Consider the following 27,462-nt stretch of genomic DNA (forward strand, 5'->3'; position numbering starts at 1 on the left):
TTGGGAGGGAGCCCAGGACGTGAGTGCCCATTTAAGTTATTGCTTCATATTGTGAAGGTGAGTAAAATGGTTCCTCTGACTGCAAAAAACAGCATTCCTTCCCCAGTGAGAGGCTTTCCCTACCCAAAAAGTAACAGACAATAAGACTGGAAACAATTTTCTTTACACTGTATTTTTACCTGTTTTATTTAGGGCATTTTCAGGAAAGACAACAAGCAGACCATTTCATCCCACTGACAGTTTGATTTTTGCAAATTTCTGCACTCTTGGTTTTTTACAACACAAAAGAGTTTGGATTTTTTCTTAATCTTGTAATAAATTTTTTTCATGGCAATTTATGAGTTTTTCCTGCCTGCTTTTGTGTTTGGGTTTTTAAAAAATAAACAATTGTTTTATTTTAATTTTTTTTTTTTTTGGTGAACAGCACTTGCCCACCTTGTCCTATAGAAATTAAATCAGATGGATCAGAGATCAGCTGAGCTGGGATGGGGTATATTCTTTTTTAAATCTGCAATGATCATGTAAAAGTAAAACTTTTTTTTCTTTTCACTGATCCTATGAAGACACTGCTTGAAGTGTGTAAGTAATTTTAATCAGAGGACCTGTCTGAGTAGTGATTATTTTTTGTGTTGAAATATAAGCCTAACTTACCTAGAAGAAAACATTCTGGCTCAGCACAGGCTTTGCTAGACTGTGCATCCAAAATCTATTTCTTTCAAGATCCTTTCCTTCTTTATAGTTCAGAATTGCCTTAGTGCATGCTCATTTTTTGAAATGCACCTGCCTTGATTACACACAGGGAGACATTTTTAAGACACAACCTTGATGAGCCACCAGTATTGGCTTAACTCTGCTCCTGCTTCTGGTAGCTACAGAAATTACCCCATTGATTTCAATGAGAACAGAATTAAGGCAACTGTAAGTTCCTTCTGGAAACATAACCCCATATTGTTAATCAATTGTATTTAACTACAGCAGTTAATAAAAATACTCCAAAAGATAAATAATAATAATCAAGTTCTGCCTGCTTAAAAAAACCTCACAAAATCCTTTGAAATCATGTAAAATAAAATCTGCTTTTTTGTAAACAGGCAATACTGAGTAAGCAGGAATTCATGGTCCTATCTGGATATTAATTGTACTTGAATATTTGTACGGGGATCAGTCATAGGCCTAAAACAGCGAAATACTTTAAAATACATTTATAAATTATCATTTTTTATACATCATAATTTTCTTCCCACACATCAAAAACACAGACTTCTGTATTCCCCAAGGAAAAAAAATGAAGGATTACTTTTGCTTTTGGCACAAAAAAGTAAAAATGAAAAACGGGCACCACCCTAACGGGAGTGCATGGAATGCTACCAAATTGGTCTTTATTTGCCTTAGGGTTTTTTTTTACAAAAGTTTTAAATATAGGGTAATATGTAAACACTGTGCACGCACTGAGAGTTTGATCCTGGCCCGTTGAAATCAATGGCAAATTTCCCATTAACTGCAGCAGTGCAAGGTCAAGCTCCATGTTGGTAAGGCGTGTGCAGGCCTAAGTCATTGAGGGATTCAGGAAAGCAGGAGCCCAGGTGCTGCTTTCAAAACCAGCTGCCAGCGGAGTCAGACTTCGCGCCGAACACCTTCTTGCACATGTTGGAGTTTTCCTGGTGGAGAGGGTATTCGTTCCCTGCCAGCGTGGCTGCCTTCCCGCTGCTGGCGGTGTAGCGCCTGCCAGAGGGCAGGCTCTCGTACTTGCTCGTGTGAGTCCTGCAAAGACACAGCACCGGGCTCTGCCATCAGCGGGTTTACACAGAGCTTGCACCCCGTTACAAACACCTCGCACACAGGCGAGGCGGCCCTTCCACAGCCAGCAGACATAGTCAGCAGATGTGCTAGTAGCTGCAGAATAGCAGACACTGTTTTCTTATGATTTCCTGGAGACTCTCAAGGTCTTTAAATCCTCTCAGGTTTTTAACCATCTTTTGGATGAGAAAAACCTGAATAGAAATCTGGCACAGGCTCTTCAAATGTTATCTTCCTTAGGTCTTAGCAAATAGGGATTAGGAGAGAGCAGTATACCAAATAAAACCAATTTAATTACTATTCTTTGGCTACTGAAGAGCATCTTTTTAACCTTACTGCACAGTTGTTTAGTTTTCAGGAAAACCGGTGCCTTAATAAAGTATGATAGAACACAATGGCTGCAGGAATACCAGACCAGGTACTTTTGTTGACACAAGTAAATAGCAGATGATAAAGAAAACTTTCCACTTCAGCTCATAAAGGCTTTGCACTTCCTTTCTCAACAGCATAACAGAGAACTACTGCTGGAAAAGCCTAAGGTCACCATCAGATCTGATTGCACACGAGGGCACTACTGTCCTGCCACTTAAGTTAGTTCATCTGCAAAATCAAATTAAAAAATTGGACTGAAGTGCACATTCAGAGCTGATCAGTTGTTATCTTCAGAAAGGTTATTTCTGAATCTCAGGGGTGAGGGACAGGAAGGAATGGGTTAGCAGAAAGGTCAGTGTGTGTAACAGCCTGCACTGCACCTGATCCTGTTAGGCTGGAATTTGGCCTAAGTGGTTAATTTTGTATCTATGAAAACCAGAAGTTCCAGCAGCTGGCTGGAGGACACCTCAGAAAGTGTGTGCTCTTAGTTCTTACCTGAATGGAGAGTCCACTCTATCCATCTGCATACAGACCAAAAATGGGTACTGTGAAAACTGCACCGTGGAGATGAAGTCTAAAGCTGTTTCTGTTTCCAAAGTGGTTTCCATACCAGTTTTTACAAAGAAGGAATCCACCTCGGTGTTACCAGCTATAAATATGGCTACCCTACAAAAAAAAAAAATTAAGCATTACTGTTGTTTCAAAGAACATTAAAAAAGAAGAAATTTAATTACAAACAGTCCTACCATACATACCTAAAATGCATACATGCCCTCAAAAGAGCCTGTTCTTGATGTAAAGGTATATAAATTCACATGAGGCCAGTGGGAACTGGTATTATCCAGGTGAAAAGGAAAAGAGAAGTACAGACATTCTCCCATGCACATAACTATTTAATTCTATTTATTTAATTGCCTATTTCTAACTCATCTACTAGGTCTTTTATACTTGGATTCATCTCATTGGTGCTACCATGGCTCAGAAGCCTGAGCTGTCTACAGCTACAGCGTATGCTGGGAGTATCTCACCGGTTCTTGACGTTGGTTTTGGATTCGCGGTACCACAGGCTGAACTCCATCCCTCCGGAGATGTCGATGGCCAGTCCACCCAGGAACTCTGCACTGGCTGTGGGCCCAGACTGCAGCTGGATTTCCTGGAGCCATGGGAAAGCACAGGTTACTGACTGCAGACCTCAGAGGTCTCCTTATTCCCTTTGGTCCTGCACTCACACCACTTGTCGTTTTGTAGGAACAAAAAGGAATAGAGGGATTTTCTGAAAGGATGGACAAAGCACCCTGATGCACCTCCCTCACTCAAAAATGGGATGAAGCTACAGCAAGGCACCTTGCATCCTTCCCCTCTCCCCTGTGTGCCAGCTGGCATAATTTCTGCACAGAGTGTCACTGCAGGGAATATCATGTCTCCAAGTGCTACCACACAAGCCCCACGGATGCTGTGACAGCAGTCCAGCTAAATCACATTGAACTCCTTGCTGGCAGCCCAGCACAGCTGCAGTGCAGCACCCCTGAGCAGACCTGCACTGGCAGTAGGAGGTTGCCACTTGTGTAGTGCCTCCAACCCCACCATATGACAGGAGTTATGTCTTCAGTGGCTGGGTAGCCAAACCCATCAGCTAATGCACCTTAATTTGCATTTAAGGCATTTTCCATCAAATATCAATTGTGCTTATGGCTTCATGAAACTTGTAAGGCTGGACTGGATACACATCCGTAAAGTCAATTTCGGAAGTGGTAATATAGCTCAGGGTCATGGCAGTTCATTCCTTTTAAGGTTTGACACACAGCCAAGATTTCAAGGTTGACCCAGCTTGGCAATCTAGCTCTCTTTATATAGTTGTCCTGCTTCCCTAAGAAGCAGTGGATTAATTCACCATTTTAAAAGAAATATTAATTTGGGAAAAGCTTATTCTGATCATGTGCCTCACATACAGGACACCTTCTCCAGTCTCACAGATGGTTTTCCCCCTCCTCTCAGGTTTCTGTGCCTGTGGTATTCTCAGCACCTGTAATGTTGCAGACCTTTATAGGACATGTGGGAATGTGACTTTCCTGCCCCTTTTTGATATCCAGGCACCCTAGAAGTGAATAACTTCTTAGCTATTCAGTAGTCCAGTATCTCCAACTAATGCTGTCCCAAGATTTAAGAAAGAAGCAAGCAGAGTCAGTCTAGCTTCCTAATCCCTACAGCAAGAAGCAACATCAGGGAAGGTTTTTGTTCAGAACATTAAAGTTATCCAGCTGTAATCGAAGACTTGGATAATTATGGTAGCTGTACATGGTTACTTCACCTTTTAGGGTAAGTTAATAATCCTTGAAATTATTTCCTTGACAGAACCAGCTTGGCAGAGCCATCTTGGCAGTCAGTTGCTGCTAAAGTGGGCTTGAGATTTAAAGAATGCAGTGGGCTGGCTGTGGCTTATAAATCCAGCATGACCCCAGCAAGTGTGGTCATATGATGCTCTGATTTCTTATTTTCATCCAAGTTAAAATCATGGATTGAAATTGAAATCTTTCTGAAATCAAAGGGAGTTTTATACTGACTGCAATTGGGCATAAAATACTTCCCTTTTTGATCTGTTTAGGTGTGGACATAAAGCTTGTCTTACTTTATTTTACTTTACTTTTAATTGGGACTGGATTGGTGGGTAGCTGCTAATGAGTCAGGAGGTAATAGTATACATGCTGGCAGAGATATGTACACACAACCAGAGGAGCAGATATTTTTAGATGTATTGTCAAATTGCACCCAAGAATATTAAAGAAGGCTGGGTTTACAAAGGCTGCACAGTTCAAGACTTAAATGCTACCTAGAATTAAGCTGTATTTGTCACTGAAACCAGCAGAGAAGCTAAGGAGCACTTGTCTTGTGTTTTACTAGCTCATCTATTTCCTTATTTATAGCTCAGCCCTGTCCCTCGTCTCATGTGCAAATCCAATCCAGGCTGATGGGAGGTGTAAATCACAGGGACCCAGCCTCCTAAGGATAAGTATTTTCCTTTGCTTTCCTATTTTAAGCTTTGTGCCTCATTTGCAGTGGAAAATGTGACCCAAAAGATCAGAATCAGTCATTTGTTAATGTTTAAAATGCTGAAATGCTGAAATGTACCGTGTTTCAATCAGAAAGTGTCTTTATGTACTGCAGTCTTACTGTAACACAACACAGAGATGGCTGCAACAAGCACTTCTCTGGGAACTGGCTACCTTCCACTGGGCTCTGGCTTTCAGTGGCTTCTCTGACATATTAATACAGTATTTAATTTCTCTGGGCTTTTGGCAGGTGTGTTGCCTAGGAGAACTATTAACACTGCTGAACTTTAATGCAGGTGACTTAGGAGTCTTGAAAACAGTTTTATGAGAGCTGTTTATTTTATAGCAGGAACAGAACTTCTGGTTATTCTTAGCCCTCAAACAACACTGTGGCCACACAGAAGTGCCAAAACCATGTTGATGTGCAGTTGAGTTGGAGTGTAGCTATAAGACCTTCTCATAAAGATGGGCTGTGCTTAAAAGGCAGCTCAGCCTAAAGCTGTGCTCAGTAGTGCTTTAAACCATTCCTGCCCTTGTGTGGTGTGGAGGTAAGACTGCTGCCAAGGCTTCCAAAAAGGCAGTGACTGACTGAAAACACTGCACCATGAAATTGTTAAAAATGGCACACAGTCCCAGCCCTGGCTGCCCCAGACTTTTGAGAGGTTCTCCAAAGGCAAGGAGTGGAGAATTTGCTGGCGGACAGAGCTCTAGGGGTGCCCAGCCAGCTGATTCAGCCAGAGTATGTCTGGAGCTTCGTGCATGCACAGCAGTTGGAAATATTTAGTTCTCTAAATGCTCCCTGTGCTCAGGACTAGACATGATTATCTTTCTCACCTCTGCGGTCTGTTTGTTAAATAGGTCACAGTAAAGTTTTTGCCCATAATCTGCGTGTGAACTGTAAAGCACTGTTGGAATGAGCTTTAGTTAGTCAATTTGGGCACTACTTGGGAAGCCCTTTGGACTTAGAATACCATTACAAGGAGCTGAGCTGGGTTCTGGATGGAGAAACCTATAATGTGCAGAGGGCATTTCTGTGTAATTTTGAGCAGAGTGGATTGTCTCATCATCTACTTTTGGCATTTTCTTTTGCCAAGAATTAAATGGGAAAAGCCAAAAGTAAAGTTTGAGACTGCAGATGTTTAGTGAGCTGAGTACAGCTGTTAAATCCAAAGGTTCTAAGGAGATCCCAACTTAGGAAGAGCAAAGATATCAAACCAAGTGCTGACCCTGCACTTCAAGAGAGATATCTAGATTCTTAGTCCTCCAATAACACATTATGTAGCCAGTTATATTTGTATGTGAATCTATTTAAGCACAAAATTAGCAAATCATTTGGGGTGACAGTTGCATAAAAACTGTGTAATCCTCATTTTGATTACTTGTTTTGCCTAGAAATAAACAGTTGAAATTTGGACTTCTTAGCATTGCTCTTTGAAGGAGAGTTCTCTGATGCAGTCACCTGACAATTATTGCCTAACTGGACACAAGGTCCCTGGACAACTTGTGAAGAGGAAAACTTAGGTGACCACATGGGACAATACTGTATTACAAGAAACTGTGGGAGGGGAGGTCATAACTGAGAGCAATATGAGTTCTCAACAGGAAACTCAGTTGGATTTGCTTTTGTTAAGTTTCTGTTTTATTTTCTAGAATATCTGTTCTCACCTTCGTTCTAGGTTGCTTTTCACGTCATTTCATTATGGTTTTTAATACTCATTACTTTTCTATTGCTCTCCTAGTAAAGACAGCCTGTGTAACACTGGTCAGGTTTATCAGCATTGAGAATAAAGAAAATAAGGTGTCCTACAATAGCAGTGTGGGGGAGGAACCATCTGTGCTTAAGAGACAGAAAATGAAGCAAATAGTGTGCTGTTAGTACCTGTAAGAAATCTGTGAGGAGGACAAGTCCTTTCACCACATTCATGGGATCTCCAGTTGCCGAGAGCATTTTAGACATTAGATCACCATACCCTTGGAAAAATGTCACTGGCCTGAGCTGGAAATCAAACAGAATGGCTGACATGCCAGCAAAGGAGTCCAGGTTTTCTTCGCCTTCATCGGGAGTTGCAGCTATTATGGACTCCAGACCCTGAGCTTCGAGAACCACCTACAAAGGAACAGTGATACAGAATCAATGAAAAAATCCTGCCTGACTCAGACTATTAACAACACCACATATTTTCTTAGTGTCCAAATGCCTAATTCTAATTTATGTAGTTGTAGTGGAAAAGGTATGAGGTTAAGACTTAATGGAGCTAGGAAGAGCATTTAGTAAAATGGAAAATAAAATAAACTCATGCCATGTTTTTGCCCTTTAGGTGCTGAGCAGAATTTACCCGCATGCAGATCACTAGCCTGAGATTAGTTTGCTTTCAAACATGTTTTCCTTTATTCATAAAACAATTTTTTCATGGTTGGGAGGAAAAGCCAGAGATGTTCCACTGCACAATTTTTGTCCAGCATAAATTTAGGAGAATTATAATACTGAAGGTTCTTGCCAATATTAAGAAAAGTCTAAAACACGGACATTAAAATCTCTTTGATTTGTACATTTGATCTACTCCTTGAATTTTCATTCTGTGACATACCTGCACTGGGACCTGATATTACAAACTCACAAAGCTTTTATTGATTACATCAGATAAACCAGCTTAGGCTTTACGTAGAACAGACCATGATGTATGATGAAGAACAAAACACTTGTTGCTTTGTTTATGGCAAACATATGCCACATTGTGGGGTTTTCCCGTTATTGGTTTTCCCCTGTTATTGGCTTCTTCTCTGCCCAGTGCAGCAAACCTAATGGTCTTAAGCATTAGCTGAATTGATTTAGAAGCTGTAAGAAAAGGAGCACATACTGGCTCAGTTATTATGTACAGGGTGTCAGTTACCTGGATGGCATGAAGTTCAGTGCTTCTGTCGAAAACACGGATGTTCATGTTACTTCTCCGTAAAATGCCAGAGCCGGAGTAGAGGATGTCGAGGCTGTATATGGATGACACATCAGGACCACCTTAATTAAAAAAGAAAGAAGGTACCTGTGACTACACTAGTGGATTAATGAAATGTTTCGGAACACAAAGAGGGTTCAAAGGCAGTCTCATGGTTACATACGAGTGATATATCCAGTGTAGGCAGAGGAAGAGCCCATCTTGGAGAAGCGATCGTAGTTATGGGCACGCATGTCCTTCAGAACTTGCCGAACTGTTTTGCTGTGGGATTTCAAAACAAACAAACAAAACCATTTTTGAGATACAAAAATGTTACAGTACCAAATGTATTATTTTTTGGTAGAAAGATCACATTTGAGAGAGGGTGAATCTCCCAGTAGGAAAAAGGGCCTTCAAAACCCTTACCTTTTCCCACTAAAAATCTACCCTAACCTGGAGTCTCTCTTTCAATTTCAGGTACTCCCTGCAGTCATAGGAAGAAAAGCAAGCAAAGGTCTTGCTTGAAAATTAATGGTTTTAAGAAGATATATATAGATTATTTTCGTTCTCAGACTGTGATGTTTAGAATTTTTCCACATCACTGGTTCTGAAAATATAAAATCAAGGGACCCATTGAGAGAAGTAAGATCAACAGAAGACATTTTTTACAGTAATACAAGTCAGATGCCCAATTATTTTTTTGTACCTGTGAAATGTGAATATCCGCTAAAATAATTATATTTAAATTAAGGGATTTATTCTGAAATAACAATACAAGGGATATAAAAATAAGATATCCTTTTATACTCTCCTTAAGTTTGAGTAATTAATGAGAACCTGTGCGTTCTTTGTAAGGAAGGCTGTGTTTATTTACACTGAACTTAATGTACCTTGCAGGCATTTCAAAGCGCAGTATATCTTGGATCATGGAGAGCATGTACTTGTTCATTTCCATAGGCAGTTCCCCAATGGAGAGCAGGATGTTTTTCACTTCCATGTAGGATGGGTTACTGTTTAAGATGATGGCAGCTGCTGTGGTTCTCACTGTCTTTTCATGGACTTTGCGAGTCTGGTGGTATATCCTGTTCATTGTTTCCTTCACCTGGTCAGGAAACACATTATTCACTCAGTGCTCATGCAGATGACTGCGCAAAGTACAGGTTGGAATCTCATTTATAATATCGGCTTAAGTTAGCTTAGTTAGCTCCATAGCTAAGGCTAATACATAGGGATATATTTTCAGCATCATGTTTTTCGTGGTCCTTTTGGAATGTTGAGACATGTATAGCTCAGTGACCACAAGGACAAGTGGGACATCTGTTATGTTCTCTCAGCCACAGACCAAATACAGCCTTACACACTGGTTTTCAAAGCAGGGCTGCAAATAAGTAGCGGCACTAAGAACAAATGTGGCACAGGTAAGACAGATTTTCTTGACTGTTAAGGAAACATGTACTTTAAAAACAAGGAATCTTGTTCTTTTTATTTTCTAGATAGTGCCTGTGATAGTGTGTCCCTGAGAAGATTGTGACACATCTTCATTACAGGGGAGTCTGTGGAAAGCCACATAGTCCCACTGAAGGGCCTCCAACATGCTCACTGCAGAGCTGCACCCTGACAGTCCTCAATCCTGGTGGCCTGGCAGCAGGGATGAAATGGAATGCAAGGTAATGCAGCAGAGGCAGGACCTCTTGTCCCACTATTTTCTGTCTTTTCCAGTTCTTGGAAGCTGCAGGTTAAAATGCAGCTATTTTACCCTTCTCTTACTTTGTGTGCTCTCCCTGTGCGAAAGCACAAGAAGGAACAGGGGTTGCGCTGGTGCCCAAGTGCTCCCTCTGGTGAGCAGAGCCCGGTTTTCCCGCAGACTGCATGCCACCTTTGGTGGCTGTGTGTGACCCTGGAGCCGAGGGCTGACAGTCCACAAGTCCATTCCTTGTCTTCAGCATGTCAACTGCAGCACACAGCTCGGTGCCATCAGCAAACTTACTGAGATTGTACTCAACCTCACTGTCCACGTTGCTGATGACAAGAAATTAACTCTTAATTCACTCTTTAACACAGTCTCCTGCACTTCTTCTCTTGGGCAGTATATTTTCTTACCTCTTTGGTGAGAAAAGAGGGATCATATCTCTGCAAGACAGTGGCAGCAAGGCTGCTGATGGGCCCTTCTCCTGACTCAGCGTACTTCAGAAGCACTGGAATCGCTTCAGGAAGAAGCGCGTTCTTCAGTGCCAGCAGATACATCTGCACATTGTCGTCTTTCTTGGCCTTCTCCAGTCTATTTAGAATCAACCTTTTGGCTTCCACAACAGCCTAAGAAAATCAACAGCACATTAAATGGTGATCATAAACCTCCCTTTTTCCCCTTGCAGGAGTAGAAGGGGCAGGGCTGGGTTCTGGCATGTTTTTGTGGCACAGGGTTAGCAAAGGTTTCATTTGTACATTGATGGCTTCCTTCAAGCATAACCAAAGTGACTGTAACCACAGTGACACCTGATCCAAAGTTTTATCACTTGCCAGCTGCTCCTGACCTGTATCAGGGACTTCACAGGTCTTCCTTGTGGAGCCAACAAGTCCCCACAAAAAAAGTCAAGGGAAGTGTTCTTCAGTGCCTCATAACATAATGTTATATAACTACTTGGCAATTAACAAGGGAAATTAAAAGGGTCTGTTCAGGTAATTAAAAGGGCTCTGTATCTTTTCAGCAGTGTGCTGCAGTGCTGAACAACACTGACCCAGCAGTCTTGTCTGATCATTTTCATCCTCTAACACCAGCATCTACTCAGTTCATGCTCAGAGTAAAAGTCTTCTATGCATGTTTGGGGCACAGTTGAGTACTCGAATCAATGAATTTTTTTCACAGAGGTGAAATAACCTAAGGTGATTGCAAATAATAAACAGATCCTGAGTTTGCCAGTGTTTCTCTGAGGATATGCAAAGATTTTGGACAAGGCAGCACAAGCACTGCTTCTGCTGACAGGTTTAGCTACAGAAATGGGAAAAGACAAGATTAAAGCCTAAATCTGACAAAGTAGAAGTCATTATTAAAAAAAAAAATACAATCCTCTATCAAACATAGGAGTTCATGGACTTATTTTAAGTGGGAGAATATGCTTCCCATGTTTGTCATACTCTCCCAGTAATGTCACCAGGGATCAGTCCCATGTGTTGCAGACCAGAATTTGGGTAGCAGTGACCATCAGATACTCACTGGCAGCTTGCAGCCTTCTCTGTCACAGAGCTTTCTAATGAGCGCTCCCATGACAATGACAAGAGTTTCTCTGATTTCTTGGCTGGCAACATCCCCCTTGAACTTCTCCTGTCATGCAAAAGCAAAGCTGTTTAGTGTCTCAGTGTAAACAAGAAAGCCACGCTGCTGTGGGTTCAATAGGCTCCCTCACTTTCTGTGAACATTAATGCAATGCCAGGCTAAGCACAGCACAGCTCTATCATTACATATATTACATAGATATGCCATTTTCACCTTCAGTTACATTCAGTGTTTCAAGTAGATTCATTTGGGGGGGGTGGGGGGGGAAGGATTTACAATTCTGATTATGGGACTTTCATAAGGCAATAATCAAACAATCCTCAAATTATTTTCCTAACATTCAATATTATGTTTCTTTTTCAAGTAATAGATTTTGGAAATACTTTACAAAGTAAATAGACTTTCAGTCTGGACCTAGAAATGTTTGTTGTTTGCAGTCTCTATGTTAATAACAAACTTATAGGAAACCCTGGAAGGCATAAAGAAAGGAAAATTAGAAACAGCAACAGTTGTTTCTTCTCTTCCCCTTTGACTGGGATGAGGCATAAGAGCATTAGCTCTGTGTTATTTGTTTTGTCCTTGGGCTTACAGTTAATGATTTCAGGAGCGTTTCACTGGGGCGAGAAGCAAATCCACAGGCATACAGGAACCGCTCCTGCAGGATAAAAGTGCTAGCATCCTTAAAATCAAGAAACTCCAGTATGGCTTCCAGTGATTCGGGGGTCTGGGCTGAAGTTACAGCATCCACTACCTGTGGACTACAAAGAAGTGCAAATTAAATGAACATATCATTGCAATGAGCCAGTCAATACTGAAAAGACTTGGCTGCATATTGAGAGAAAGATGCTAATGTACTGAAACAGCTCTTCATTGCAAGTAAGAGAATCTTTTATTCTTGTTGGAAAAAATGTCCCTGAACTTTCACCTCAAAATGGTACACAAACTCATACCCATGGATAGTATTTGAATTTATGCAAATAGGAGACCAAAAAGTATTAAAAAACTCAACTATCGCAAGTGTATTAAACTCTACAGGAAAAGGCTGTACATATAAAGACGTGTTTTTGTACTGCATGTACAGTGACACATAGAGAAAAGGCTTCTATGCTACCTGAGTGACTCTCAGGTTTATCTCCATTGCTAACAACTGCTACAATTTATTTGAAATATCTTGACCATATGACTCAGAAATGCTTTTCAACTCTCAAGTTTCAATGTACATGCTGTTCACAACCAAACTCTAATACTAGAACAATTCCCAGGCATCAATGTTCCCCTCATTTGTTGTATTTCCTATTGAAGGAAACAAATGGGAAGTCAAGAATAAGTTATAGAGTACTTCAGAACAACCATTTGGTTTGAGAACTTTTGGCTAAACTACAAAGCGTGTTGGCCCTGCACTGTAGATACAACCCTGGTGGCTGAAGGGTGTACTGAAAATTTATTATTATGCAAGAACAAACATAACTTAAAAAAAAAAAATCCTTTTCCTGTAAACAGTACTGAACACTGGGTTTGCATTGCTAGGATATCACCAGTAGAACTCAATCTCTGTATGCAATTTGCCCTTCTGCGTTTTTCAGTAACTTAAAACTTGAAAAAGCTTGTTTGTGGTAACTTACAGAAACTCTTTCTTTTCACTTTTAATAATTTTCAGTATCTCTTCTTTTGTAGCTTTTCTGATGTTCTGAATGAAGGACAAAAAGCTTTTTGCTGCTTCAGGTTTGGAAAGTTTGTCAGGATGCATTTGTTCTCTGATGCTCTGCCAGTGCTCAGAAAGCTGCAAAACAATTCATATTATGTCAAATCTCTCAGACTGTGGTTTCAGTTCTCAAAATCAGACTAAATAAATCCAGATATATAGGCCAGCTGTTGCTCAAAGTAGCTGAAATCCAGCAGACTGATGATCCTTTAGCTCAGTATTAGGTAATTTATGATATCCCAGCACAAATATCTTAGAAATCTTTCTATAGCTGTCTCTCTTCCAACCCTTTAATATTTTCCTGATGTTGTACATGACCTTAACTGCAATCTCTTTTCAAACAATAAAATTTATTTATACTGTAACTGGAACAAAGTGAATTCTTTTCTCTTGCAAATTTACTATGCTTTCTGGTAAATATGTTGTTTTCCTTATGTTCCCATTTTTTTCTAAGTAGATTTTTTTTTTTTTTAAAAAAGGGAGATGCACAATCCCCAGTTCACCAATTAATCATGTTTTTTGAGAAGATGGTAATTTTGGGTTAGTACAGAACAGGATTAAATGTCCAAGAAGTTATTCCAATTTTTTATTCATAAACTTTCATACAAAGGGATTTGTAGCTGTTGTACAAAATGAAAGGTAAGATGGTGGTTGCTGTATTTATTCCCACACCACATCTTTTACCTCAATGAGCCAACATGTAGCAAAGCATTCATATCTGTCCTTCCAGATACACTCCCAAAAGAAACTGGTGCCAGTATTTTGACCTTTCTTCTCTCCCTCGCCTTTGCCTCTGTTATCTCAAGTTATCCACATTCCTTGGTGAAAACTCAGCTGTTCTTTGCAGCAGTCTTTACCGCAGTTTTCCTGAGTGGGAAATAACAGTAGCACCCATCTGACCTTCACTAAAATAGTTCCCCTCTGTGGATTTTGTGTTGGGCAATAGCACTTGAACCTGCTGGCAATTAGAACTATCATTCATCAGTACAGAGTGCAACTTCTATTGACTGTAACAAACAATAATTAGGCAACAATGATTGAGACATAGGATATTTCCTGTGGATTAATGACCAGCTGGGAGGAGCTCATGTTCTGAGGCACAGATGGGTCTTTTAACCTCACCTGGTAATTAGTGCTTAGCACCAAGGTCAGTGTTGCTATTATTGACTGAAATTGGATAAATATATAGGTCACTTTTTATTCCCCCTGTTGAAGTTGCACCACAGTCCAGAAAAGAAACCCTCTAACCTCATTACTCCTATATTTTCTCCTGTGCAGAGCCCAGCTGTGTGGGCTGCTCTTAGTCAGTTTGGCTCATACCCTAGAGACAAGCAAGGTGAGAGATGCAACCTGGAGCCATCTCAAGAAAAAGAGAGTGGAGACCAAGCCTTCCTTTTGGGGGTGCTCAGGAGCAGCTGCCATCTCCTGCAGTGACCATGGCATTAAAAACACTGTCCACAGTTGACTTTTCTGAGGGCCCTCATTCTCCTGATGTGCATGTCAGGCAGTTTGGATTTAATAACCCAAACATTCAGGCACAAGATGCACACACTTCCACAGGGCAACTCAGCAGGGACACAGACCTGTGTTTCTCTGATGGAGATCAGATCAGAGGTCTTGTGGGCACTCTAGGAAAACTCCAGCCAAACCAAGAGGTTCTCAACCAAACAGGAGTTGATTTTGAGTGTCAGTGCATGACAGCTGCTTACCAATGTACAAAGGGTGGCTGCATAAGACAGAACAAACCCACCTCACCTTCAGAAGGGGCATGAATCTTTCCCTATATGAACAATGAGCATAAAAGACTGTAAGATACATGAGCTCTTCTGAAAAGAGGATGCTTTATGTTGTCTAAACACAGAAATCTAGATCCAATTTTAAGTGCAAACATTTGCCATAACCTCGGAGAAGCTAATGCTGCTGTCTGGGAAATGAGGGTAGTAATGGTTATTTTATCAAATTCATAAAAATAGATATAAGACCTGTTACAATTTAAAAAGGGCTTTGAGAATGTAAAACTCTAAGGCATAGCATGTCAGCAGGGCATTAATGTATACTATGAAATATAAGTACCATATGCTATGTTGCTGCTTTGGATACAGTGTTCTGTTTATAGAGCCCATCTTTTCATAGCAGTTACTGAAAAATACAGTAAGAAAGCAGAACTTCATTCTCCTCGTGCCATTAGGTTTATAATGACATAGCTCAGTCAGTGCAGTATAATTCCAGGCAGTGCTCTGGAATTATACCCTGTGTTTGTTATCTTGGTCTGAAAATTGTAACTGTTATGACAAACTCAGTCCCAAGTGACAAATTGGTCAGCACAAACACCAACAGGCAGAGTCAGGGAAAAACCACCTGTCCTTACACTGTTTAGGATGCCTTGATACTCCCTGCTCAGAATTGCTCCAGCGCATGTGCAGCAATCATTTCTATATTCACCAAATATTTGGTTTTGGTCTTCTCTGTGGCTCCACAAGCATTAGACAAGAAAAATTATTACAGGGTAATGCTACTTCCAAATAACTCGCAAAAGTTCCAATACAGGAACATATTTGTGCTCATAAAGTGTATCTCTGGAGGACTAAAATTATGTGTGCTGAATAGAAGCTGTACCTTGCTTATCAACACTGGAGAATAATGATCCTTAAATTAATGTTCCCATTCATTCCTCAATGGTAACAGCATTAATACTATTTGCTAACAGTCACTGTAGTAATCTATTTAGCTTACGATGAATATCATTAGTAAAAAAAACAAATGATGCATTTACAGTGCCCTTAGCCTTCAGATGTCTTAAATATAAAAAAACAAGGCAATGTTTTTCCCAGGGAAAAACGAGAACATTATTGGACTTCCCAAGAATACTAAAGCCCCATTTTATACTTGTAAAATACCTATAAAATTCTTTAAACAAAAGACTTCCTAGGGGTCAGGTAGTAAGAAGTGGTTAAATATATTACCAACAAATGCTTATCCTGCCTGAGGAATGGCTAATGAAGTTGAATTCATAGGAACAGTTCACCTCCTCCATGATAGAAATGTTTACAAACACCAGTCAGCCATCTAAAAATTAATTTTCCATGCAGAGGAAATATGCTTCTGCCAGCTCAAGGCTGACAATGGTGAGATAAAACAACAGGGTGTTGTATTTTCTAGTGATGTGGAGAAATATTGCAGTCTTAAAAGACAGCAAAAAGGTTGGTACTTTTAATGGTAGATCTTTACGACACTCTTATGGGGTGAGCACCACTGCAACACTTCCTACTCCCTACTCCAGAATGTATTTTATATTGCTATGCTGGACCTGTCCTAGTTCTGCTTGAACAGAAAATTTGCTTTCACACTTGTCCTGCTCAGCTAAGCAACCTGATGTCCAATGAACCTGTGTTTACTTACTGAAGGGCACTTTTTGCATTCGGATTTCACTGGCTCTGCTTCCAGGGGCACAGCAACATATTTGGGGTCCAAGGTCTTGATCACACCAGCGACTTGCTTTGCTGCGATCAGTCCCATCCCAGCTTGGACTGACTTCAGTTCCAGCCTCTGCCTGTACATTTAGACAGTGAGGAGACCATTAGAGCCCAACCATCAGCACAGAGATGCAGAAATATCACAAAGAAGAAACAAAAAAAAACCTCCACAGACAAAAAATATAGAATACAGACTGATTGAAGTCTTACTTTAAAATGTTCAGAACATGGCAAGTCTGTGGGGTTTTTAAGGTAACAGAAATAGCCGATACCAGCAAAATTACTGCTAGAGTTATGTGCAATAAAATACCTGTATGAGAGACTTTCTAAAGCACAGATTTATAACACTTGATAAACAGCCTTCAGTATTCACATATATTCTGAAATGTTTCATGTATTTGCTCTTAAAAGATGTGGAAAGTGAGATTTTTGAATATACTTTTTCTTTTAAATATCTACTGTTTCTGAGATGCCTGAATCATTTATCTTATATGAGTATATCCACACTTTCAGTGCTTTGGAGTCTAGAGTCTAACACAGATCTAAGGTTCACTGTTGTTTCCTTTCTATGCAGTAGATTTTATTTTCTATACTTCCAAACTCTCACATGCTAGAAATGGAAATCCATCAGAAGTATTTCTTGAGAAATGAGAAGACAGAACATATATAGCAGTAATGGGTACATTAAAAGGGTTTGGCCAATTCCTGCTGTTTCCCATTAGCTTCTTATGAATGCCATTATTTATTATTTGCAGTGTGGTAGAACCCTTAATCGAAGTTCAACCTGGTACTTGGCACAGTTGGACCACTATATGGATAAAAAAGAGACCTAAATCCTTACCTGGAGAGTTCACAGCCTTAGATCTCAATTCTATAAAAGCTACACTTGAACCACTAGTCCTGCTACCATCAATGACAGTCCAATTGCCCAACTTACTTTGAAACTATTTTGGCACCTGTTTTTCGTCGGTAATTCACAACAAAAGCAAAATTTTCTTCTGCCTTAATGGATTTAATGAAACTGTCTTCCAGCACATAAACTGTAGCAGATGTGGCTTTTGTACTGACATCCAAGATCTGAAAATAATTGAAAAATAAAACAGAAAAAGAGCTATTCAACAAACAATGATTCAGAAAAGAGCTCACCGTTGCAAATGAGGGCAAGACTTGTAATGAAGTAGAGCCATATGAGGAAGGTGCATATAGGCTGGCCTCTCAAATTAAGCCTATGAACCAGGTTTTCAAGTATTCCCTCTGCAGTTAGAAGTCACTCACTTCTACAATGTGCTTCAAATTCAGTATGTAAGAGGGTAAAAGACAGTAGGAGCAGGGCAGGAAGCTATGGAGCAGGCTGCAACTGAGAAAACATCCAGTACTATATTTAGTTTAAGATATGCTTTAAATAAGACAATAATTTTTTCCAGAGAAATGTCTTATAAATGACATCGTCATGCTAACACTCAGATCAAACAAGATGGCTGGCTTTGCTTCTTGCTTTGTAAACAAGATGATGTCTTTGTGGTAAGTGTGAAAATTGGGAACCCAGTCATAGTGTTAATGCAGTTTTATTAAAAGAGGGTTTGCTGTCTTTGTACTTCTCTGAGAAAGGTCAGTTTCTGATGTGGAGAATCCCAGTGCCTTCAGCAGGTGTCCAGCCTGCCCTCAGCAGTGACTACTTAGAAAGACATTTACTAACAGAGGAGGACCACTAGGGCTGTAGTAGGGCTTCAGTTACCTCTATGGCACATCTCCTGTATTACACCTGTGCATTAGAGAAGCCTTTGACCTTCCAGGCAAGCCTGAACAGGCTCCATTCAGGAGTCAGCATCTTGCCTGGCATTTACAGCAGATGGGGAAAAGGTTACTCTTATCACTATGACTGCATCTGTATCAGCTGAGCCTAAGTGGTTTACACCGCAGGAGAATCCATTCCATGTTCGCTCCATGGAAACTACATATGACATTTGGGCTAGTAAAACTACAAAATTTATATATAGAAATTGCTTACTCTAATGCAAGAAGGATTTCTGAGAAGATGAGTAGTAGCTGCTAGAATATATTTCAAATAGGAAGAATAGATTATTTTTTTTTTGTTAAAGAAATCATACCCGGCTGTGGCTGGTAAATCTTTTCTTTTCTGTTTCACAGGAGTCCAGGTCTTTTATTTTAGTCACTTGATCTTGCCGCACGTGGTAAGTAGTACTGCATTTCCCAGAAATGTCCACCTTGGAAAAGAGAGTTAGATTAGGACAATCTCTTGAATTTATCTTTGGGACACCCACAACACCTTCCAAAGATGAAGCATTTTCTCCACTGTTGGAATCCTGTACCTGAGATGCTGCACTGCTTGGGTTTATTTAACAGTTTTGAGGTTGTCAGTGGTTCTAACTATCTGCTTTGGATTGTCAGAGGTACTGTTCATTAGATGGGTAGGAAGAAAAGTAACAATGGTTGTTTAAACAAAATATTTAGGAAATACCAGGTAGCTCACACTATACTCACAAATTTAAGTGAAATTCGAGCTTTGTTCAAGGGGACAGGTTTAGAAATTTAACAATGGAAGGCAACTTAAATGGATGCAGTTAAATCAGTGCTGACTTTGTGTGTGTGTACTTGGATTTAGAATGGGATTCCACTGAGTTGAATTTAGTAATCAACCACCTTTAAACAGCAGGATAATCACTTCTATAGTGACCTGGTTTAAGGTGGTTTATTACCAAATTTTGCTAAATTCATAAAGGCATTTTAAATCAAATGAAATGCACTAATTTATGCTAATTGCAGCAATTTGATTTGTGTCACCAAATATTCAGAACACTGTCTTTACGTCCCTGACCTCAGATGCAATCAAAGGACTGATTTCTATCACAGTTCACTCTTTCTGAAGTCAGCAGGAGCCACAGGCCTGCCTTCCAGAGCAGATCAGACTCTGCCTGTTCCTCAGTTGATGATAATCTTGCCTGATAGAGCACCATACCTCACGAGAAGAGCCAGAGTGCAGCTGTAGCTGGAAAAGGCTAGCCAGACCTCTCTTAATGTTCTGAGTAAAACCAGGTTCATTTTGATATGAGTAGAAGGTTTTGACCTGTAGGAATGGGGGGAAGGGAAAAAGTATATAAAAAGCATTCAAAAGTGTACAACAAATCCTGTTAAATTAGAAAGGAATAGTGAGGATCCACTCTAGAAAAACTATCTTTATTTTTTTTTCTCATTAGAAAGTTGAATTGGGATTTGTTATTTGCTTATTTTGAGCAAACTGCAGAGGCTGCAGGGTCTGACAATAACCATACAAATACATTTTGGCCTTCAGCTGAACCTAAGTACAATTTCAGTGCAGTGAGCATCTCTCCTCCTGCAATTAGAGAGAATTTAGATGGGAAATGGGAAACTTTTTCATAATTTCACAGGCAACTCATTTTTCTGCATCATCCTCAGGTAATCGCTCCCCACAGGGCATAATATCTGTTGCACTTTAATCACAGGTTACAAAAACTCGGGATGAATCATAGATAAATCACAGATAGAACAACTTCAATGACGTGTCAAACATATCACAACCTTTGCACCTCATGGGTCAACCATCGTGCTTGAGCCTCTCCTCTGGTAAGGAGACTTTGCACCTCCACTTTGCATTCAAGATGCTTTAAATGTGCCCCTTTATCTGGAACTGTAAGTATAATCAGTGTGTTATCTTGGGGTAACCCAGAAAAGTGAAATTACTGTGCCAGGAATGAAATTGTCATACCACAAAGAAATCATAAAAGGAGTGTATAGACACTACTACCTGAGAAAAAGCCCAAGTTCTCAATACTACATCTTAGCCTCAGCATGTGAAAGTGTGCAATGTATGAGGAGCAGATGCATTCTGAATGTGTTCTTCTGGTACCTCTGTTCTCACGTAGGGATGTGTACAGTTCACAGCCAGCACTGTCCTGTTTCTTTTTATGTTGTGTAAAAGTGATGACAAGGCTGAGTCTGAAAGTTACTGAGCAGGTCTGATAGCAGCTGCAACTCAGCAGGCTGAGCTGGTGGCCAGGGTATGCGCTCAGTGCCTATTTACAGCAAGAAGTAAAGATCCTGCTGGGATAGAGTGTCACAGCCCTCACTCTGCTCTGCAGATGGGAAAAGGGAGTGTGACCTTCAACCTTCCTCCTTTCTCACAGCCCCTCTGCCCATGCCCCACCCGCCAAGCACGGCTCGGGCTGCAGGGGGGAAAATGGGGTTCTTGGCCTAACGCCACAAGCAACAGGAGGGTGAAGGACCAGGGGCAGGAGGCGGGGGCAGCCATGGCTCGAGTCTCACCACTCCCTGGCCAAAAGAGCAGACTGAGTACAAGGGCAGCTCTCATAAGCAGCTCTGCAGGGAAAAAGAGAGTGGGATGGATGTACTTGAATCTCCTTCTCAGAGAAAGTGTGTCAGAGGAATGGGGACACTGAGAGCTACAAATGGACATGGGTGCTCCTGTGCTGGGACAGTGCTTTGGTGTTCTCTCAGGGCAGGATATAAAACCCAGGCACATGTTGAGACTAATCTGCTCTCTGACCATTCTCGTCTGATCTTTGGACTGGGGGAAAAATATGTAAGGCTGTAGCTCTTTCAGAATCAAGCTCATTAACTTGGCACCATTGAAACTGCAGGTGACACAGAAGTAAGGAAACCAAAGAGCTGGGAAAAGCAATGCTGGTAAAATACTTGATAAGGGTTTCAAGTTATTTAAATTGTTCCTCATAGACTCAGTAGAACATCCCTCATGAAAAACTGTATCTTCTTTTCTGCCTTCAGATCTTGGACAAAATCTGCCCTTGCTGAAGTCAATAGCACAAATCTCACACAGCAATTGTGCATATATCCACATGTGTACCTATCTTTGTGGACAATCTGCTCTTTACTTCCCCATTGTGTGGTGTTGTCAACACACAATAGGCTTGGGCTAGAAGGTAAATCATAGTCTGTTCTAAACTACTGTATTTGACACAGAATGATAGGACACAATGGGTTATTAAAAACACTGAGTGAATAGTGAACTGGTAAATTCTTCAAGTCTGTTACAAAAGTTATGGGTCATGTTTCCTTGGGGACTGAATTTTAAAAGACAGGCTCTTACTTTTCCACGGACTAGCTCAATCAATACGGGCCTCTGTAAAGCCTCCAGATACTCTTTCCCAATGATCTTCTCTGTGCTTTTTCCTTTGAAGATGTTTTTAGCAGCTGGACGTTCATTCACATTTTCAACCTGAACATCTTTCATCTAGCAAAGTAAAAGCAGAGAAAATTAATGTAGAGAGCAGTGTAGAATTGGCCTGGAGTAGACTGGATAGACTAAATCACATAATAAATGTTCTTTATTTCTGCATTTCTGGTTCTGATTATTAATCTCCCACGATTACTATGTCAAAGTTTACAAAACTAGCCAGTGCTCTCCACTGGGGAAATAAGTGCTAGAAAATCTCATCAGAAAGTGAAGTACCAAACCCAGTTTCTATTTAGAAATTTTTGCAGCTACAACTGAGGACAACATATTGCCCCTCGGGTAAGGGCTTGCACGCCAGTTGTTTGAAGCTACAGGTGCTGTATGAACCAATTTCTAAATACAGGAGATATTCTGAAGTTCTGGCTTATGATGTTAGATAGATATTTGTGAAATCTTATTCTATACGAATTAGATCATCAAAGCAGCTGGGTTTAGTTGATGAGACTGGAGAATAAAAGGTTTAGCTTGTGTTCTTAAAGTGAGTTCTCTGAGATTAGATTAGCAGCTAGATAAGTGCAGAAAAGATTGTGTGTGTTTTAAGTTGTCTGATGGCAATAATTACCGTAATTTTGACCAGCTGGTCATCATCATTGTCAGGATTTCTCCATAAGAGGTTGACATCCACACCAGAAGAAATCCGATATCCTGCACTTCTCTGCAGTGGTGCTTTCACCCGATCAACATAGACTTCAGCTGAGTAAGCAAACTTATATAGCTTGTCATTATTTAGGCTTGGACCAGTAGTGTGCCCTGTTTGGAAAGCAAAAACAAATAGCATTTTAGAATTTACCAACTCACATAATTTACCATTTTCTCTAAAAAATCTTTAGAAAAATTAAAAATTTAATTACAAGCAAAAGGTTTATGGGACTGATCCTGCTACTCTTGATTACAGAGGCTGTCTCGCTGAAGCAGCTGGGGTTTTTTGTGATTGACACTGATCGTACATATTTAACATAAGAAAGGTGACAAAATGCTTTGTTCTAGCTCTTTACTTTAAGACTGTCAGATTCTTTTTTTCAGCTATGTTAGTATTACAAATTAATCCAAAATTACTTGCAACTCAAAATACTGTTAGTAATCACACAATTTGTGTGCTTAGCAATGTGAAATGCACTGATGTGTTTTGTTGGAGCCAAATCATTCTCCACATCTCTTGAACATTTATTGGGAATCTTTTCATTGAGTCTTGCCCAAGGGTGACATGAATTTGATGAAAACATTAAGAATGTATTTTTTAGATAAAATAATTGATCTCTTGTTCTTTCAATTAAATAATTTTCCCCATAGCTGTGTCTCTGCTGTTAATTTATATATTTTAAGGAATGCAAAAGGGAAGAGAAGGGAAAATAAGCTGGCTGTACACTAAGTGCTCTTAACATTCTCAAAGCAAACACACACAGAGTGACCTTAGGTGCTATCTGTAAGCAGCACAGCACCAGCATCACACACCCAAATGCTGCACCACTGAGTGCACTGGAAATTTCTTCATGGAGTTCAGGAGGTACAGAGCAGAAACAAGTTCACAACAGAGTTAATCTAAGAAACACAAAGTGCTGTCCTCAGGGAGATGCATCACAGTCTTATGACAAGTACAGGGAAGGGCAAGGGAAAGAAGAAAAATCTCTCATAACATCTCAGAAAAATTCTTAAGCATGCTGTAATGGAATCAGTGTCTTCAAAGTCCCCTGCAGAGATTCATCAGGCTATCCTGATTTATGTTATATCCCTTTGTTTTATCTGACTCACTTAAACAAATTTCAAATCACTGCATTGATAGAAAGGAAAATCAGTCTTATTTCACTTTAATATTTTAAAGCCCACTTAGGTGGGTGCACAGGGTAGTTCTATCATGGCTGGATGGATACATTCTGCAGTTCTTAAAGAGTCCAAAACCCCTGCTTCATTAAAACTTTGCTCACATCATTCCCCTGTTGACTCAGATACCATTGCAGTGGATTAAGGTCAGCTTCAAAGAACCTTTCCCTAAGCAAAATGGACACTCCAGCAAGTTTAATCTGCTAATTGTATAAACTGGCAAAGCTACAGAACTAAATAGACTTTATGCCAGCTGGGGATGTGGTGCTGCAGGTCTGGTGATCCCAGTGGGCTCAGCCTGTTCACATGTGAGAGGCCAAAGCTGTAACTATTGACTGTTTCCCAGGGAGATTGAAGGATTCATGTTGGCATAATGGGGCTTGTCTGCTTCTGCATGTCTTGTGTGTCTGTTTCAAAACAAAGTCACCAAGAGGCATGCAACATTTCCTGGAGGTTTACTGTGAATTTCCTAGCCAATTTCCTTCCCCAATACCCTGCTTTGAAGCTACTTTACCCTTGAGAGCAGAGGGTGCTCAGTGGCTGCTCAGAAGTGGCTATGCCTTTCAAGAACACCCCAGGTTCCCTGCAGTCCCTTGGAGCCAGTTGCTTCCTAATTCAAAATCTCCTTCATTTGCAGCAGAAACTTCAGTGCAAAGGACTTATTATTGGCTGAGATTTTAGGAATACCACCCACTAGGTGCATTCTAAACACATATCTAAAGGAAAAAAATAGGGGAATAGCACATCCAAGAGAAATTATCTGGGTGCTCAGCAACAAGTCACTTATTAGTTAAGGTGCATGTTGTGGTTTTGCTCCTTCCCTATTCTCAGTTAACAGCACCTTTCACCTACCCTCTTCCTTTCCCCACAGCTGAACACATACATGGTTTTATTCCTTTGTAAGAGTTCCTTCCCTCCTCCTCCCTTCTAGCATTTGCTTGTTCCCACATACAATAGAGCTGTTCCATCCTAAAGGAAACAGATGAGCAAATGATGAAGCAGCTTCTTGCAAGTATCATGAAAGAAACAAATAATTACAAAGTATTCCTGGGAGCTAGAAGAACATGAGGTTTTGAAAGCTGTCACCAATTCACACATAGAAAACACTGCAGGAGCCAGGGCAGAACACACCCTTAGTTGCCAGACTGGGAAAGGGTAGGCCAAGAGTGGACCATGATAAGCAGCAGGGATGAGGCAGTATTGAAAGCAGTCCCAAAGAGTTAGCACTTATCCCAGTGGAAATGGGGAACCCAAGAGAGACAACTGAATAGCATGGTCAGGCTGAGAGGCAAGGGAGATCTTGACAGATGACAGACAGAGGCACAGGGTCACTGACCAGAACCAGTTCTCAAAACAACACAACTGAATTTTCATGCCAACTTCCATGAAGAAAACACCAGTACTTTTTAACAGGAATACTGCAACACCTTTCTGATATAAACTTTTCTTAATAGAAAGTCACACTTTTAGAAGCTACTTCCTTTGTATTCAGCACAGCACTGGAATCCTTGCTGCCTATGCAGACATTGACATTTCAGCTGATGGCAAGTGTCCCACCGCCTGAGAAGGAAGGAGAGATGGACACACAGACTGCCATCGGCCCAGCCAAGCTCTCTGGGGGTCAGAAGTGCTTCTTCCAAGGTGGAGTGCATAACACATAGTTTGACTAGTAATGTTAAGTGTCTGTCATTAAGGGTAACATGCCAAGTCTATAATTAAATCATGATACTGTATTATACAGAAGGTTACACTGCATGAGTAGAGACAGCTGTCAAGTCCTGTGCCTTTTATTAATACATATGGCATGCACAGCATGTGTGTCTCTAACTACTTGCTAGCTCTACCTTCATAAATCATATTTGCCGCTATCTCTGACACCAGATAGCTTTAAAAAGCAAACCCCATCCACTTATTTGAAAATATTTTTCAAGTGGAACTGCAGTAGGAAAGTTTTACGTGTGCTGACCTACCTGAATTGAACACAATAATGTTTCAATATTTCCAAAAGGCAGCATGGCCTGATGAAAAGGTAAAACACTAATCCTAATCCCAGCTCTCACAATGAGACCCTAAGTGGCCTTTGGGCCAGTAATTTAGCTCTCAATCTCTCTGCACAAGAGAGAGAGGAAATCTGGCAGAGCTGAAGGGATGACTAATTAAAGAGAAAATGCTTGCTCAGTATCCTGGGGAATCTGACAAGCAAATATTACTTCACATCGAGAAGCTTTGCTTAATTGATATTAAGGGGAAGCTGGGAAGATCAGACACCAGAAATGTGGCATATTGGTACCTAGCCATAAACTGAATGTGGCAGTCTCATGAAATAAACTCACAGGTAAAGGCACTGTTTGTAAATTTCTCTCCTTTATAACTCCTGTCCTGAGGGTATACAGAGGCAGGGAAGAAGGAAGGTTGCTGCTCTGTGCTTATACAGTGTCCTAGATTCCCTGAAGAACGCAAGAGGTAGCACCCATGGGAGCATCTCTACAGCCTTTATAACAGCTTAACCTGGGATAGTGTGCTTCCCCTGCTTCCCCTCATGATGAAGACATCCTCATTAAACTAAAAACTCAGCTTATGTTATAAGGTTGCTGTTGTTCTAAATTTAACGTGAAGTTGCACATGAAGAGTCACTACTACAGACACCTTTCCTTGCTTCATACATTGGCACTGCCGAAGCAGACAGTCTCCAAGATTTTATACCCTTGACTTTGTCAGGACACCTGAGTAAAGCTCTGCTCATAGGATTTCTGCAGACACACAGATTTTCAAGACTTACTACAGAGCAATGTCCTTATGAAATTAACAGGGTGCTTCTTACTGACTTCAGTGGTAGCTGAGTCAACTGCTCAGAAGCTGAAACCTGGACAGCCCTGAGCACTTCCTGGCTCTGCTCCACAGAGCACTCCATGTGTTTAACTTCTGAGCGTGTGAAAAGTCCCTTTGAAGTCAGTGCCCCCACATTATGTCCGATTAAGCAAGTTCAAGATCTCTGATCTCCTGGTCACACCACCGGCCCTGTGCACTTGAAAACATCATCTCCTCCATCACCTCTGCTGAGAGGAATGCCACAAGCACTTAAACCTAGCTACTAAATGCATCTTGTATTACTCAAGCATGTCTGAGTAAAGCTGATAATTTTTGAGGCAAAACAGTGATCTGCATACACACACTCGTTTTGCCTCTGCTGAGGCAGAAGCTGAACCAAGCCCAGTACAGACCTACCTTTAACAGAGGCTGAGTAGGTGGAAATGATGCAAAGGAACAGCACGGTAAGAAGAATCATGCTGGACTCTGCCGAGCTCCTGACTGCAGCATGAAGTGTGAGAACCTCCAAGAAGTGAGCTGAGAGTGGAGCTTGCAGAGAGAGCCACAGGCTCAGCCACACTGTTTATCTAGATATAGTAAAGGTCAGATTCCAAATTCCACACTCAGGTACTAAGTTCATTAAAGGACTTCCAGTTAATTATTAAGAACTAAGGTAACTGGCAGTTTCTACCCCATTTTATCGATCACCTCGGCTTTCATTTTTGAATACTGAGTCCATACAGACCTATTTCTGAGCAGCAGAGCCCACCTCCAGTGCTAGAAGAACCAGGAGATCTTGCCACTACTCCTCTCTCTGAAAGAGTGATGGGGTCTGTTGCTTCCAGGGGCCAGATCCTGACCACTGTTTCCACTGTCTTGCATCATCTGTCATCATCTCTGAGCAACCGCAGAAGCAGAGGTTTTTTAATGGTCTTCCTGGAAGCAGAAATACATGGGATTTACCAGCGCCATCCCAAAAACTGATCCTACTTC

At 40.8% G+C, this 27,462-nt stretch overlaps 1 protein-coding gene across 1 annotated transcript; it reads right to left on the minus strand.

The window, feature by feature from the left end:
* Window positions 1-156: 156 nt before the first annotated feature.
* MTTP (microsomal triglyceride transfer protein) lies at window positions 157-27,053 on the minus strand. The gene is made up of 18 exons (XM_002195079.7): window positions 26,887-27,053; window positions 22,406-22,593; window positions 21,697-21,840; window positions 19,570-19,677; window positions 18,701-18,817; window positions 17,530-17,669; window positions 16,519-16,669; window positions 13,040-13,197; window positions 12,007-12,175; window positions 11,358-11,465; window positions 10,247-10,459; window positions 9,037-9,248; window positions 8,331-8,428; window positions 8,108-8,229; window positions 7,096-7,323; window positions 3,198-3,322; window positions 2,665-2,835; window positions 157-1,761 (listed from the first exon to the last, which is right to left on the minus strand). Exons 1-18 carry the CDS (start codon window positions 26,945-26,947, stop codon window positions 1,593-1,595), a joined length of 2,682 nt encoding a protein of 893 aa, XP_002195115.4. The 5' UTR covers window positions 26,948-27,053; the 3' UTR covers window positions 157-1,592.
* Between the last annotated feature and the right edge of the window lie 409 nt (window positions 27,054-27,462).

Source organism: Taeniopygia guttata, chromosome 4 (genome assembly GCF_048771995.1).
Source record: "Taeniopygia guttata chromosome 4, bTaeGut7.mat, whole genome shotgun sequence".
NCBI classification, from domain to species: Eukaryota; Metazoa; Chordata; class Aves; order Passeriformes; family Estrildidae; genus Taeniopygia; species Taeniopygia guttata.

Excerpts from the sequence above, each read along its gene's own strand:
- MTTP (XM_002195079.7), bottom strand. The coding sequence starts at position 26,947 with ATGATTCTTCTTACCGTGCTGTTCCTTTGCATCATTTCCACCTACTCA. Across the intron at positions 22,594-26,886 it reads CTACTCAGCCTCTGTTAAAG|GGCACACTACTGGTCCAAGC; the intron begins GTAGGTCTGTAC and ends CTTTCCAAACAG. Across the intron at positions 17,670-18,700 it reads GATTTACCAGCCACAGCCGG|ATCTTGGATGTCAGTACAAA; the intron begins GTATGATTTCTT and ends AATTATTTTCAG.